The sequence below is a fragment of the Falco naumanni genome, chromosome 5 (genome assembly GCF_017639655.2).
Source record: "Falco naumanni isolate bFalNau1 chromosome 5, bFalNau1.pat, whole genome shotgun sequence".
Lineage (NCBI taxonomy): Eukaryota > Metazoa > Chordata > Aves > Falconiformes > Falconidae > Falco > Falco naumanni.
Genome location: NC_054058.1, coordinates 21,802,347 through 21,818,200, shown reverse-complemented (window position 1 = coordinate 21,818,200; position 15,854 = coordinate 21,802,347). Strand labels below are relative to the sequence as shown.

The window sequence follows — 15,854 nt, the reverse complement described above, 5'->3', positions numbered from 1 at the left end:
CTCCAGCTCATTTTCCAGTTTCCCATCACGATTACCTTCATCTTTTGGTCTAACATAAATCCGAAACATCTTCCTTCCTTGTCTCAGTTTCTGCCCTTAACATCAGTCAATGTGACTGACCAGATAAAAACAGCAAGTAAGTTGAATTAGAAAAAAAAAATAAAATATTTTTATCACCACGTTTTTGGAGAAGAGCTGTATCCTAAAAATTTAAGCTGTGATTTTTTTTCCACCTCTTAATATTTTCATTTCCTTTGTAGGAGATATGGATTATCCCCTTTATTTTGTGATTTTTAGGACAAATGTAATACACCAAAGCAAAAGACCATCTAGAAAATCTAGGGCAGATTATAGCCAGCAGTAATTGTCAGGGATCTTTGCTTGAGAAATGTGTAGGGGGAGGAACATTTTTCTTTGGTTCATTTAATAGCTGCTAAAAATCAATGTAATGTACCAAATAGTTAGAATTCTAGGAAGATGACAAAAAAGACACCTTCCAACACTGTCATAACAGTGAAATTAAAACCACTGCTATGATTTTTTTTTTTTTTTTGGCTGCACATACATTCTATGTAGGTTGGCTTGCTTTGGCATTTTTGTGGTTTGATTTGGTTTGGTCTGGGCCCCACACCCACCCCCCTGGTTTCCTTTAGAATGGATAACTCTTGATTTTCTTTTCCTTATTTTTAGCAGTCAGGACAGTCTCTTACAACCTCCTCATGGTGGTCTTAGCTCACAGTTGAAAATATTCCTGCAGAGTTTTCTGCAATAGAGGTTTTCCCCAAAATCTTTGTGCCACTGCTGCTAACCAGAGAAGCTCTATCTGCTGTGTTCTGCACAGGTCAGATATTCCCTGAACTGCAGTGTCCAGCTGTGCTCCTGCTTGGCTTGATGGAACGGAGTTAAGCGGAGGACTTTTTGGCAGTACAGACTGTCCCAGCAGCAGCTCAGGATCCCTTGAGACACTGAGTGCATTTTCAAGTGTGATAACTTCACCAATGCTTTAGACATTTGCCAGGAAGTTTCAGGATAATCAAGTTATTTGTACCTTGAATTAAATCTCACTGAGTACAGAAGCTACTTTTTTTTATTTTTGAAAGGAGTAGGAGTTATTGCACTTGTTCTGTATCAAAGCAGTTTCTTCTTGCACTGGAACTGGGGTGCACTGGTTAATTTTCTCTGTCCCAGAGGTAGTTGCATTTCTATTTGTGCTTTTACTGTAGGGTTGAGAATGTCCTATGAATGCCAGCTATTGTCTGCGATAATTGGTCTCTGAATAAAGAGCGGTATTTATTACCTACACACCTGCCCTATTAAAGTATGCCCACTTTTCCACCACCTCAGATAACCTGATAGACACGGATGATTGAAGATCCTCAGTTGTTCCTGTCTGTGGGTTGATGCATGCTGTCAGATAGTGACTGTTCAAATGATCTTGGCACTAATTGCATGTAAAAGTACCTTCCAACAATAGGGAGGATGCTGTAGCTGCAGTATTAACTCCAGTGAACAACAGCTATGAGGATATAATTTCTTTTCATGGAAGAAATGTAAATGTACCTAAATGTACATTTTGTTGATTTTATTTTGACATTTTTGGTGGCACATCTTAAAGGTAGAAAAAACTCGAGTCTTTTCATCTTTTTACCGAAACTAGAAGAATATGAAAGCTGCTTTCCCTGGCTTCCCAAAAGCTTCAGGAAAGAGCCACTCCACAGAAAGAGACTGCATTTGGATCTAACACGAGCAGTGTTATCAAATGCACAAGGAAATAGCGCAGGTTCTTTGCATTTCCTTTCTGAGTGTCAATTTGATGTATGTTTCTGGAGTGTCATCAATTGATTAATAAAACACGTTAGACTGCATGCCAGTACTGATTAATTCACGCCTTTGGTACACGGTAAGAAACAAGGTGAGGCCTGGTGCCTGTAAAGGGACCTAAGTGCACTAGCCAGTTCTTTACTAGTGCGTGTAGTAGGGCTTGGAGGACCCACCCCAGGGATCCCATCTCGGGCTGCCTGGTGTGCTGATGGCACTAATAGGATGCTGCAGCATGACGGATGGAGGGGAGGTCCAGCCGCACCGCAGCTGGCAAACCCTACTGTATGTTTCCAGGTCTGGCTTGAGGACTGAGAGGAAAAGAAAGCTGAAAAAATTTAGTCTTCATGGCCATGTCCTGGACTTTTTTAGCAAGGAAGATTGGTTAAAAGCTGTATTTTAGCTTTCCATAGAAGAACTTTTTGATTATGTGTTGGAAGATTGAGTACGACTTGTGAAAACTACTCTTTTGCAAAGAATCCTGTGTGCTTATTTTGCGTTTTCTTTTTTAAGTTCAAATTCCAGAGGTGGTGACTGTTACATTGTAAGAGCTGCTTGTCTCTCCACACTGGAGGACTCTTAAACATCACCAAGTGGCCGCTTCTAACAGTTATGTTTCAGTAATTTCTACCTCTTTTAGTCTCCCTATGTTTAAAATTTTATGGGAGCACTGCTGAATTTTGCCAAAAAGGGTGGGAGGATTTCCCTGTGCTCCCCCGTGTTGCGTTACCTGACCAGGTCCATGACTTCTAGCCTTATTCCAGTCCTTACTGAGTCTGTGAAAATATAAAACTGTTAGAAGGTTAAGCATCCCTCTGGCCATGAAACTTCATAAATCTGAAAGCAGGAGTTTGCGAGGGGATGGTCTGCTCCGGACAATGTCCATGAGCAGCCAAATGCTGGCCTGTCCTCCCTGTCCCTGCTTCTCCCTGGCTGCAGCTGATGGCCAGATGGTTGAGTGGTGGTTCGCTGGGAAGAGGTGAGCTAGGTGGGATGTGTCCTGGTTTGCCTCAGGGACACGCTGACTGCTTGGAGATGAGAGCTAAGGAGAGCTGTAGGTCTGAAGACAGACTGGTAGCAAGGGGCCCTCTGAAGGCGGTGGAGTTCTCTGTGGGGAGGAAGGGACGACTCCGAGGCGGGGTTTGCTTTTTGTTTTCCTAGTGGTGTGAAGATACAGAGATCACGGTCTGCTTTATTGCCATTCTGAAAGGCTTTATGTAAGTCAGTCCTGCCATCTGTGTCAGTGCAAGCAGCAGCGCTTGTCTGTATAAAAGTGGCTCGTGACAAACCTCCATCCTGAGCTCCAGCTGGCTTCCTCAGCAAGCAAGGGTCTAGCTCTGCCCTTGGTCCACAGCATGGTGGACAGATGTTGTCCTGCTGGCCCTGCCACAGTGCTTCCTTCACTTTTGCTGAGGCAGTTTGAGGTCACAGCACAGGATGGTCTGAGTCCTTGCTAACCTTGTGGGCAATGCACCTACTTGAGGTGGATTGTAAAGGTAGATCCATGCAGATTTGCTGGTCCTTGAGGTGTGATCCCAGGCCTCAGTCTCTCCTCAACAGGAATTAGCAGACTGCATTGATTTTTTCAGGAAGTTCTTATTTTCAAGAAGCTGAAATTGAGAATCAGATGCCTGAACACTGACCCTGAGCTCCATGATCAGACTTGCCGATATGGTCCCACAGAGGGAACGGTAGGAAACCGAAGGGAGATGTGGAGCCTCCAGGAGTGGCAGCTGGAATCCAAGGGGGGTATGTGATGGCATCTCAGGTGGCACTAGATTAGACAACTTGGTCACACTTTTGGTGTCTTTTAGGCTGAGCCCTTTGGCAAATGTGGCTGAAGGGGACAGAGAGGTTGATGGCATGACGTGGAAGGGAAAACATAACTGTCTCTGCGTTCAATGTACTGATCCAATGTACTACCATATTGCTGAAAAAGATGTTTTAAAATCAATCTTAACTATTGTAGCATTTTTTACTCCTGATGTATTCATGAGTGTTTGGCATACTGTGCACATTCTTAGTTTTGAGAGAACCGACATTAATAGCTATTAAGTTAAGTCTGAAACTGTGTGGCATTGTTAATTACCTCCAGTCATGTAATTTATTGAACTTACAAAACTTCAGTTCTTGAGTGCTATGACTAATTATAAGATTGGAAATTAATCCAGAAGTGGAAATTACAGCCATACTTGAAAACGTCTCTCAGGCGACTTTGATCATTTGCACATGCTTTTATCCACAGGTCTCTACGAGGAGATACGTCAGTGCCGTGAGGCCTGCGGAGAAGCGCATATGAAAACAATCTTGGCAACAGGTGAACTGGGGTCCCTTGCTAATGTCTACAAAGCCAGTATGATAGCTATGATGGCAGGTAAGTATGTGTGGTTTTGCTTTTAAGCCAAGAATGTCTTTGCTATATTATTTATGAAGCTTAAAAAATTCTAGTTGTGAGTTTAGTTTTGCCGATAGTAGAAAAAAGTTATACGTCAGTTACTGCAGTTGCAGGTGGAGCAATGAAGTGTCACTTGTTTTGTATAACCTACAAAAAACGCGTGAAATGTTAAATAACACTTAAAACTGCCGAATGACAAAATTTATATGAACTAGTAATATTTGTCATCAAACATCTGATCCTTGGTATGTTTAATAAGGACACACACATCTGCGGCAGATGTACATATTATCCAGGCTATTGTGATGAGCTACAGACGCGGTGCAGGTATATGGCTCATAAGCTTATTTTTGATGCAGGGGGAATTTCCCTGTGAAGATTCATGCTGACAGCTCTTGTTTCTGGTTTGCAATCACTCTGGTTTGTGGTTTGTGATCACAATGAAAATGTGGCTTGGGAAACCGACTGTACTGGAAATGCAGTGAGGGGATGAGCACTGTGCTCTCCAGCAGGCACTAGGATGGGCTAGGTTATAACTGGGTTTAACTGGCATGTTCAAATGTGGTGGCACTTGCTACTGGTAATTAATTGGCACTTCAAAAGGTGTTCAGTCTTCCCTGTCTTTGAAAATTTGGTTACATCTGACCTAATGTTTAGGAGTCTGTCTTTTATGCTGAATCTTTCAGCTTAGAAGCACGTGCCCATGAGCAGCATAGCGTTTTCAGGGGTTATGCATAGTTTGTAGATATTACTTTTTTTTTGCATAGCTATAGCCATTGCAGACTGAACGTAGAAAAGCACTCATCTGAACGCACATTACAGCAGTGTATTCTCTCTGCAGCTTTGGACCTGAAGTGGTACAACTTTCCCTAGTTTAACCAGGATTTTAGAGCTGTGTTTTAATGATCATTTTAAAGACATAAAACCAGTAATCGGCTGATAAGGCTATGAACTTTGAACTGGGCTCTAGACACCTGCTTGAAAGAGGGGTCTTCAAGTATATTGATAGAGACAAATATAAAGATACACTAAGAACCACTTTGGTTAGTCTGGCTTCTAAATTTTCCCTCATTTTTGTGTCAGTTTTGTGGTGTTTGTGGTGGTTTGCTTTTTTGTTGTTTTTTTTTCTTTTTTTTTTCTCTATAGTAAGCTCTTCAGACCTAGAATTTCTTATTTTACAGCAAGAAAAAATAATCCAAGCATGTTGTCAGTATTTAAATACATATTCAACTTGCTGCTGACCTCATTGTCTCCTTACAAACACTATGCTTATCTGCTTCAAATGGAATGGGAAGGATTTCAGGCTTTTTACATGCTCAGTTACAATGTCAATTAGTAGCATTAGATACAGAGGATCAGTATTATGCCAGTAAATATTGCTTTTAATTAGAAGAGGTGTAAGAAATACACATTTCCTGTCATTTAAACTGATGTACTAATCGTTATGATCACTTTCTGTAACATGGAATATTGAAAAATTCAGGTTTTAAAGCATTTTAACATTTTCAGATTTTTTTTGCTGGTGTAGTTTTTTTGAAATACAGCAGATGGCTCTATTGTTAATGATTTGGCTTGCATAGTTATTCATTTTACAAGATACATATCCATCTGAATGTATGCAGTAATTTCCTTATTTCAGTCTCTTTTTCTTTGTGGGTAGGTGTAAAACTAAGAATTTTTTTAGTGCCCTGTGTGCATGTATGGAGAGCCAGATTTTCAGACCAACTTGTCAGAACTGCTGAGAACCTCAAATTCCAGTTAAATTTTGTTTGATTTGTGTATTTGTAGCATTCTGGGGTGAAGGTAATACATCACAGTAGTTTTAAATTCTAGCTTTAGTATCCATATATTCTTTTTCAACTGGAACTATGATTTAAAAGGAAGAAAGAAAAAACCCAGATGATCTTGTTGATATGGCAGGCCCTAGCAACTTTTATCTGAAGATAAAAACATCAGCTCTGATACACTCGGCCCTAGTAATTAGTTTTATATGGGGAAATTAGTGACACCGTATACTAGTTTCAGCTGCAAAACTTGCTTTAGAAGTTTTTGCTGCCTCTGGTCAGTTGCTCCTGTCCTTTATGCCAAAATTTGTTGCTCCTTCAGCTGTGCAGTTAGAAGTGTTTGTCATGCTGCATTCAAAGTAATACAGTTAAAAATTACTCCAGAAAAGGGTTAACTAGTTTGTTGTGTATTTTTTTGTGATTGGCTGGCAGTGCTTTTTTTCAGATGGTCACAGCCTCAGTAATCTGGTTTACAGCCTTGCCTTGCATGCAATTGTGTCAGTGCGACTGAGGACATGGTGTGCAGTCCTCAAACTGTTCTCACTTTGCTATGCATAATGTAAGCCTATCATGTAGGTAGCACAAAATCCTGAACTTACAGATGTTTTTGTTGCTCTTGCTGAGTATGCACACATTCACCTGAAGCACAAAGCCACTAGGTGTGTTGCAACGTGTACATAAAATGTGTGTATTTTCCATGTGTCTGATTTATGAGACTCAGAAGGCTGAGAGAGTAACACAGTGCTGATTTATCAGTAGCTCTGTGGTTACAAAGCTTGCCTGGGATGTCTGGGACTTGTTTTCTTTGACTGGGGTTCTTCTCCCACACAGAGGTCAAGTTTACAGTTGATTTGCTGTTAAGGACTGGGTCCCTCCTGGTAAAATTGCTCTGCTTTGCACAAAGCAATTAACTGAACAGGGAATACAACCCAGATGTCTCCTCTCCTAAATAACTTCCCAAAATTTGTATACAGTATTCCTTATACAGGCTTGAGGAATTACTGGTGTATGCTGGGAACCAGAGCGTATTACATTTGGTCTGATTCAGCTAGCAGGTGGGGGTTCAGCCACTGGATGTGAGGCTGGCCTTGAAAAGGGATGGTAAAAGGTCAAAAAATTTGCATCTCTACATTGGCTGGGGTTTTAAAAGAATGCTAAGGGCCATGCTTAGGTTGGGGTGGTGTGCCTGTGCACTTCTATGTTCAAAGCGGATTGCACAGGCCACTTGTGCAGGCAAACAGCTGTGGCCTGAATCACAGCCCTTGCAGGACGGGGCAGGAGCCATTCGCTGCGCACCCGCAGGCGAGGCTGAGTCGGGCGAGGCGTGCGGACCCCAGCAGTACACTGCGGGGGGAGGCCAGCTGCAGAAATGGTGCTTTGCACAACGCGCTTGTGTACAAGATGTTAACGCTTGCACCTTGGGGACTTGGGGAAAAAGCATTTCTTCACAGTGAGTTATGAAAACAATTTGAGTCTGTTTGAAGTTCTTGGCTCCTCCTGTGTCTGAAATTGTATCAGGAAGCGCTATGACTACTTTTTCTTCCTTCTCTAGCACAGTACATAAGGAGAAAGACACCAAGAAGGGAGCAGGCACCCGGTTCTCTTAAATTCTTTTAACCATACCTTTCCAGACTTGACTGACATGTAATAAAATCTTGTGGAATATTTAAGAACCTATTTCTGAGTGAAAGAGGCTGACAGCCCTGTAAGGACAGTGACTCACCTGGCAAGAATAATCTTTGCAGTACTACAGAGGAGATAACTGTAGGCAGGTAGGATTGCACATCAGCGGCTCTATGTCACTACTAAAGGAGCACATTGTTTTCAGAAAGCTGACCGAGAGAAGATCTCAGCATTGAACCAGGGAATTTTTGGTTATTGGTTTATAACGTCCGCTACCATTTCTTTGAGTTTCTTGAAGTCTTGGCTGTGGTTTGAGTACATAAGCTTCTCAAGGGAAACTTGCTGCATCTTCAACACTTCCAGACAATGAGCAGAGCCAGCTGACTAGTAGTTTCCATCATCTTGTGTATACTTGTGCGAGTCACATCCATTTCTACAGGAGACACTCAGATCTGTGTCTTTGTAGCTTCTTGGAATAAACAGACCTAAGGGACACAGATGGGAGTGCCTGACTCCCCCATACCAGTGACAACTATTCTGTTTCCTCATCCTGGTGTCCTTAAAAAAAGTAGGTCTTGTACACAGTTCTCTTATGAGAGTTAGGCCATTTTTATTTATTTATTTTTAATTTTTTTTTGACACAAACATCAGAAACTGCCGAGGAAGCTAGACAAGGAAGGGAAAGATGATAAACTTGTGGGGAAAGGAATACTTTGGTAAAGGTGTGGATGATTTAGTTGCATATTTCAGTCACATGTAAGGTTTTTATTTTGGAAAATCACATTTTAACTATATCACCTAATTACAGAATCTTTATTCTTCTGTGTAACAATTCATATTAATTAAGATATACAGACTGGGGCAGGGGCAGAGAAAGTGATTAAGTGAATGAACTTAAAAAGTGAAAACTTAATCTGTGTCATTTTAACTGTCAAAACCTGCTTTTGATATTACAGCTACTTTTATGTCACTCTTTGGGTGGCTAAGGGAAACACAGCAGTGATGTGTGAAAGATATTGTTTTCATTTTATGTATCTAAACAAATACCTGTGGAAAGATCAGAAAGGAGTGATGTACGTTCTTCTGCAGCTCTACTAAATGTATGGCTTTAAAACAATTTTTTCATAGGTCATGAAGCAGTCAGTCATAAATTGTAAGCTGAGATACTGACAAATGTAAAAATTAAATTTAGAAAGGTAATGAGTTAGTGCTAAAACAAACTAACTTCTGAAGTCGCTAGGACAAAAAAGCCCTGCAAAAAGTAGCAGAAGATGGCTGAGGTAATAAGGTCTCTGATATTGATAGTCTAGAAGAAGAAAATTAAAACGCTTGAAATGTGTGAACAGAAATTTTTGTAGATGCTTTGATACTGTTCATTGCAAAGTGAACAGAAAGAATCTAGCCAAACACTGAAGAAAAGCTGTGTTTTGCAGTTCACAGGAGAGCCCACTATCAAATCCTTCTAGGCTTCATCCTGCTTTACAGGAGTGGCTCCAGTCAATACACACTTGCTGTTTTCACAGCAAACCTTACCAAAACTTAAAGGCACAAATAGGCTGGCCCTGTGCTGGATCCAGAGACTGGCTGAGAGCTGTAGTATCCAGTGTTTGTCTCTTAAAGTGGAAAGCAGTGCCACAGTGTTCCCGCAAAGAAAATGCAGGACTTAGCAGTAGTGCATGAAGAGGTTTCCTCAAAAATCCTCAAGACCAAAACATCCCACTGCGTACAAAGGTCTTGTCCTGAATTAAGAAAAAGTGTAACAGTTTAACGATTATAAGAGAGAGTCCAAGAAATATGGTTTGGAACATTGTAAAATAATGCCTGGCTACACAAAGCTTTTACCTCAGCTCTAAATAAGGGAGTTTATACTGCAGTTAATATTGGTGCAGATCCATTTTTAGTATGAATAATGGGAAGACAAAATCTAAGCTACCAATAGCTATTGGTGTTTTGAGAATTGTCTGGCAAAGATTTCTTTTGAGCGGGGTTAGGTGGTGTGGCTGTAAACATGCTAGCAGGTAAGTGCAAGAGATGACTTTCCTACCGCTGGATGTGGACCACCATGATCCAGAACTTCTATCAAGCTGACGTTTCATGAAAAATGAAAGAGAAGAAAGGAAACTGAACTAGCAAAATTTGACTGAAAAGCTAGGTATGCTTTCCGAAAATGTGACTAATGTAGGAAACAAGACTGCTGAATAAGTAATACTACTTGGCACTTAGATAGCACTTCACATCTTCAAAGCACATACTGACACTAGCAGAATAAATCTTACAATCACCCTGTGAAATATGAGACAAAGATACCAACAGACAAGTCAAACTGCAATCAGTTGTGGGTTCCTGGCTTTAAATCCTATGCTCAAACCAAAAGTTGAGGGTCCCCTCAATAACATGTGAGTTGTATTGTGTATTGATTTAATTATGTGTCTACAACTTCAGCTGTAATTTGATGCTAAGTCAGTCAGTTGTTAGAGCCCATTTTGTAATTTGATGCTCAGTCAGTTGTTAGAGCCCATTTCTATATCAATCATATTATCAAATATATATAAAATCATATAATCAAAATAGAGCATTTCTAGATGAAAGGCAAACTAAGGGAGGAGGCTTGGTAACACATATAAAACAAAATTTCAATTTGTGTCTCATTTTACACATCTGAAATACAATCATCTGTATTGAGTGTACAGTGTATCTGTAAAGGGTGCACTTTACCCTGTAAAAGATCCGTCAGAAATCAGGGGCAATGCATGGCTGTCATCTTCTGAAAGCAGACCAGGTCAAAATTGTCAGCTCATTTTTACAGATGTGAACTGTCTCAGGGTGACAGATGATGTTAAGCTCTGGTCTGGAGGTCCAGAGTATAGGGCTGGGGACAAGCTATTAAGTCCTTACTCTTCTGAATGTGTGGGAGGAGGATTTACCACCTGAGTGGTGACTAAGGCTTTCTCGGTCACAGTCAGGTAGCTGTTTCCTCGCTCCCTCCAACCAAGCAGGAGTCAGAGTGAGTCCAAGGTGTGATGGGGATTGCTTGCTGTTCTGGCTTGGCCAAGCTGCGCTCACTGGCTGGGGAAGGTGGATGTTGAAATGCAACTTATTCTTGCATCTGTCTGTCTTCAGACAACAAAGCACAGTGGAGAGAGAGTTCTCCCACCTGTGCTGTAAGTCAGTAAATAATTCCATTTTTCTTTGGCTGAAATCTTCTGGCAGTACAGATTAGATAGGCATGAGCACATTTCTGAATTTCTGTTAGTTTACCAAGACTGCATAAAATGATGTTTGTCAGCTGACTTCTGTCTGCATGCATGCAGACAATACTTCATTTGTCCAAAGGTCTGCCCCCGTTCCTTCAGAATTTTTAGATAAATTTGAACTTGCAGAGTTTGTACTACTTCAGCACTTTGCATCATGCAGATGCAGTGTTGTATGTTGTTTTAGGAACATAGCCTTGGTTACTGTCTTGAATATGTAGAAGTGATTGCAGTTGGCTGTTGTAAGACAGTCATTAACGCTATAGAATTATATTAGTAGTTGATAACTTCCCTGTCCGCTGCAGCAGATGTCCTGCATTCTGCATAGTCTGTGGTTCTTCTGCATGTTTAGAGCTCTGGTTAACATCACTGAAAGTTTAGTGCAAGGAACAAGCACAAGATGTGCTGTGGAAAACCAAGACACAGAGCAGGTAAAAGTGACACAATCTGTCTCAAAATTTTGAATGATATTATTGACTAAAACAGTTTTTGAGTTAGGAGTTAGATCAAAAGATGGATGGTCTTTAAATATAATCAGTCTGAAAGAGTTTTTTATGGGAACAAGTGACTTCATTTATTCTGAAACAGGGTGGGGGGAAATAAAATCCAGTAGTATAAAAATGCAGATAGCTGCACGTTCGGTAAGGCAGTACAAGGTTTCTCCCTTAAATAATGTAATTGCCTACAAGTTTAACAGTGATGCTGCAGCTAATCACTAGAAATAATGTAGGCGTGATAGATAAGCTTGGAGTTGAAAAGTTCTAACAATGCAAACATAATATCCTTGGGTTTGGATGACTGATGAGAGTCCATACAAAGAGTAGTAGTACAAAAAAAAAAAGTTGGGCTTGAGTAAAGCAGACCTTGAAGGAATGCAAAATGAGACTCAAAATATCTGTCTGAAACTCAATAATGTGTATATAGGGAATCAGAAGCGAAGGAACAGAAAGTGGTTGAAAAACACTCAGGGTTTGGGCAGGGTCTAATGAAAAGTCTTTTCAGTAGAGTCAGAAGAGCAACAGGACCCTGTATGGGTAAGTAAAGGACAGAAGTAATACGTAAGGGAAAGAGAGATGTTGGGGGGGGGGCGGGGGGTGGGGGAGGAGATAGTCGATAGTCTGTAAGGGGAGAACAGAGTTAGAGTGTGTACAGTAAAAACTCATTTGTTTGCAGTTTGTTAAGCTAGGAACCCAGATGTGCATGCAATGCCACATTTTCTTATGCATTTATTTATGTGGTTACTGAACTGTACGCTAGCCTATACAGCCATATCTGAGGGGAGATAGTTATCTGGGGCCGTTCATATTTGCCATACCAGGATGCCTGGCAACTCAGTTTGCTAATTTTGTGAAAAGTCTGTTCCATTAATGGTATTCCACTGTAATCAGAAAATAGCAATATACACCCTCTGCTGAAGTCAGGAAAGAAATACCAGTGTAAGAAAGATAACATATGTCAGGTCTGTACCTGTATGTTTGATTTTGTGTTATCCACAACACCACCGGGCTTTCTCCCTCTGCCAGCCTGGTTTATGAATAGAAACAGTGCTATTTCCAAGTACTTCTCACCAGAAGAATACCAAGTCAGGAAGCCAGTAGATGGGTAGGATTGTTTGAGGTAGCTGAATGACTCCTAACTTATCATCACCTTTGACAGCTCTGTTAGCTTCTCTGTTTTTCCATGTGTAAAATTAACATTGCACTTTTTATAGGACTTCTGTGAGGTCTAGTAAATTAGGGTATAAGCAGAAATATATTCCCCTCATTTTAAGGCAGAATTTTTCCATGCCAATGCATGAAGATGGAATACCTTGGTCATGACTGAAATTGGGAAACAGAGCAAGAGGAAGTCTGGAAATTTTCTGGTAGAAGCTGCTGACTCTGGTTTCCCAGTACAACTGACCCTAGGGGCAGCAGTGGAGGTGGGATCTGGCACCGCTTGCAGTGGTACTTTAGGGTAGCGGTATGGCGCACTGCATGATTGACCATCACTGCCAGTCAGCAGTGCATCTGCTTTCATAGCACTCCGCTCAAAATGTTCTTTTAAATGTCAAGAGTTATACTGTGCCTCCTGTGCGCCTGTTTTGCTGTGCTCTGGTGTTTGCTCCCTGCACTGAGCCAAATGGAATGAGCAGTATGCCCCTACATGAAATCACAGAGCAGCAGGAGTGTGGTAACTCCCTAGAAATCCTAGGACTTGTCACTGGATCTCAGAGAAGGGTTTGAACCCTGATCTGCAGGTTTCTGCTTCTTGAGCTGTAAGAAAGTGGCCATTTGTGCTTCAACCTTGAAAACTGGTTGTGAAATAGTAGGTTACGGTGAGTAGGCATGTACTGACAGTATAACATACTGTTGAGAGGGGTCAACCTTCTATTAGCAAGCTATCCTAAATGCCTGAATAGCATTTTTCTTTTGCTGATATTCAAGATCTTTGCAAAGCATGTTAATTAAGGAATATCTAAATGGTATACTTTCAATTTATAACAACTGATGCAGAGAGGTGAGAAAGCACTCCTGTTGCGTTAATTTTCCCCATGAATGAAACCTTGTTTCTATGTTAAATAATTTGTTAGAATTTGAGTTAAAACTTCTGAAGTTTCATATCGCCTCAGACTCAGAAATCGTTGCACAGTGAATAGTTCTAGTCAAACATGCCATCAAAATAACACGGCTTCCTAGCAAAAAACTTTGCATCTGTGAAGCTCTGGTATTGAAGGTAATGGTTTGAGAGAATGCAATTTTAAAACATGGAAATATTATGTAAAATCAATAGATGTACAGGGTACTATTTATTTCTCTGATATATCAGGTTGTTTTTTTATTCTATCAGCAGCAGGTGTTAAATTCTACTAAACCAGTGAAAAATAGAAATAAATATTTAATTTACTGTATCTATCAATTATACAAAATTGGCTCATGAAATATTAAAGTATCTTTTAAGAGATTGCAAGTAGGAACACTAGTTAGAAAATCAAATTCCTTAACAGAAACTTAATAAAGATGTGGGAATAAACTAAGCATGAATTTAGGGTTGTAGGTCCTGGAATTGTTTTTGTTGCTTTTAAAGGTGGCAAGGCCTACTGATCATGCCTATCTAATTTGAAGGTGTATGCTCATGACAGCAGAAATGTGAAATTAGACTTCTAAAGAGGAAGATGTTGAGCAGAAAAATACACTAGGACTATGTAATCTTGAACATCAATAAGTTATCTCAAAACACTATGGACACTTATTTGAATGAACCTATTTACTCATAAGGAACAGGAATACAGTGGAAAACAAAGAAGCTTAACAAAAGATGGCCACAAACATAAGTGAAATACCTACTGAGGTATTAAAGTGGGACAAAAATTAGTCATGTTTGCCATAAGGACGTTATGGATAATTTCCTTACTGATAAACTGGGTGTTAAGACACACTGAGATTAATATAAAAACATGCACTAACTTTTAACAGATCATGTACTAATAGTGCTGATGCTGTATTTCAAAGTGTTACGTCATTAAGTGCAGATAAACAGGCTGAAACCCAAGCTGGCTGCCAGATTGCATGGTGCTGCATACACATTCCACACTGAGCTAAACAAAACTGCTTATTCAAATGTGAACATTTATGCTTGTGTTTAACATTTTCCCTTCCCTATGAGTTTAAGTTCTTAACTGCAATTTAAAAGGTCTTCTTAATAAACTTTGTCAGTCTTTTCTCAAAGGAAAATATTTCTGTTACAATATGGCCATAGGATATGGTCCTATTTACTGTCCCTGGTTCTGGGCTGCCCAGTTCAAGAGAGACAAGGAATTGGAGGGGGGTCCATTGGAGGGCTACCAAGATGATGAGGGGACTGGAGCAGCTCCCTGCTGAGGAACGGCTGAGAGAGCTGGGCCTGTGTAGCCAGGAGAAGACTGAGAGGATCTTATCAGTGCATACAAAAACCTTAAGGGCAGATGTCAAGAGGATGGGGCCAGGCTCTTTTCAGTGGTGCCCAGCGACAGGACAAGGGGCAACAGGCACAAATTGCAACAGAGGAAGGTCCATCTGAATATGAGGAAAAACATATTTTCTTTGAGGGTGACAGAGCACTGAAACAGGCTGCCTAGAGAGGTGGTGGAGTCTCCTTCTCTGGAGACACTCAAAAGCTGACTGAACACAATTCTGTGCAGCCTGCTTTAGGAGAACCTGCTTTAGCAGGAGGTTGGGCTACATGATCTCCAGAGGTCCCTTCCAACCCTGACCGTTCTGTGTTTCTGTGATACAGCAATATTCTTCAGGCATGTGCTCATTTCAGTGGTGTTCAGAAAGAGAGCTCCATGGCTTTTTCCAACTTGCCTCTGTGGTTGCCTGCAGAATTTTTGGTGAATTGCACAAGTAATTTGAACTTCCTTGGTAGGTACCTGGATTACTTGAAGCCTGTCTCCCAGGCTTTCTGTGCTCCTTTGATTTGTGTTGCCAGAGTGCAAACCGTGGTGGGAAGATGTTGAAAAGAACAGAAGATATTCCCTTCTTTGGAACTATACTTTGGAATTTCATTCTCTGAGAAGTGTTCCTGATTTATGTTTTTTTAAAATTCCCTTTCTGAAATGGTAGGTTTTAATTTCAGCATCTCTCAGATAAACATAGTCAGACACAAGAAATTGTCTTACTTTATAGTTACCAGAGACAATAGCTTTCCCAGAGCTGTCTGTAATAGTTCTGCTTTTAAGAGAGCTTTTTCAAAGGCACAGATGACAGCAAAGTCCGTAGTCTTCATGGCAAGTCAACAGGGATCTGACATCTGATTGTCATTTGCACCTTTGATGTTTCTTCCCCTTTAGCATTTGCGCTATAAAGTGATTTCCCTGCAGTGTACAACTGCAGCTGATTTCTCAAATTGAGTTCTCCCTAAATCTAAGATGTAGAAAAAATTTTGTCAAGCAAAAAGTCTTCTGTCCATCACTTTGCAGTTACACTGCCAATCCAATGTCCAATTTACCAGCCTATCCCAAAC

General features: G+C 40.7%; 1 protein-coding gene across 4 annotated transcripts in view; it reads left to right on the top strand.

The window, feature by feature from the left end:
• Positions 1-15,854, top strand: part of DERA (deoxyribose-phosphate aldolase) — a 57,256-nt gene that overhangs the window by 21,086 nt on the left and 20,316 nt on the right. For 3 of the 4 annotated variants that reach the window (XM_040595913.1, XM_040595915.1, XM_040595912.1), the window contains one exon: positions 4,064-4,192. In XM_040595913.1, the coding sequence (XP_040451847.1) occupies positions 4,064-4,192 (129 nt within the window). The remainder of the gene's footprint in view (positions 1-4,063; positions 4,193-15,854) is intronic. The other variant, XM_040595914.1, reaches the window with a different exon arrangement.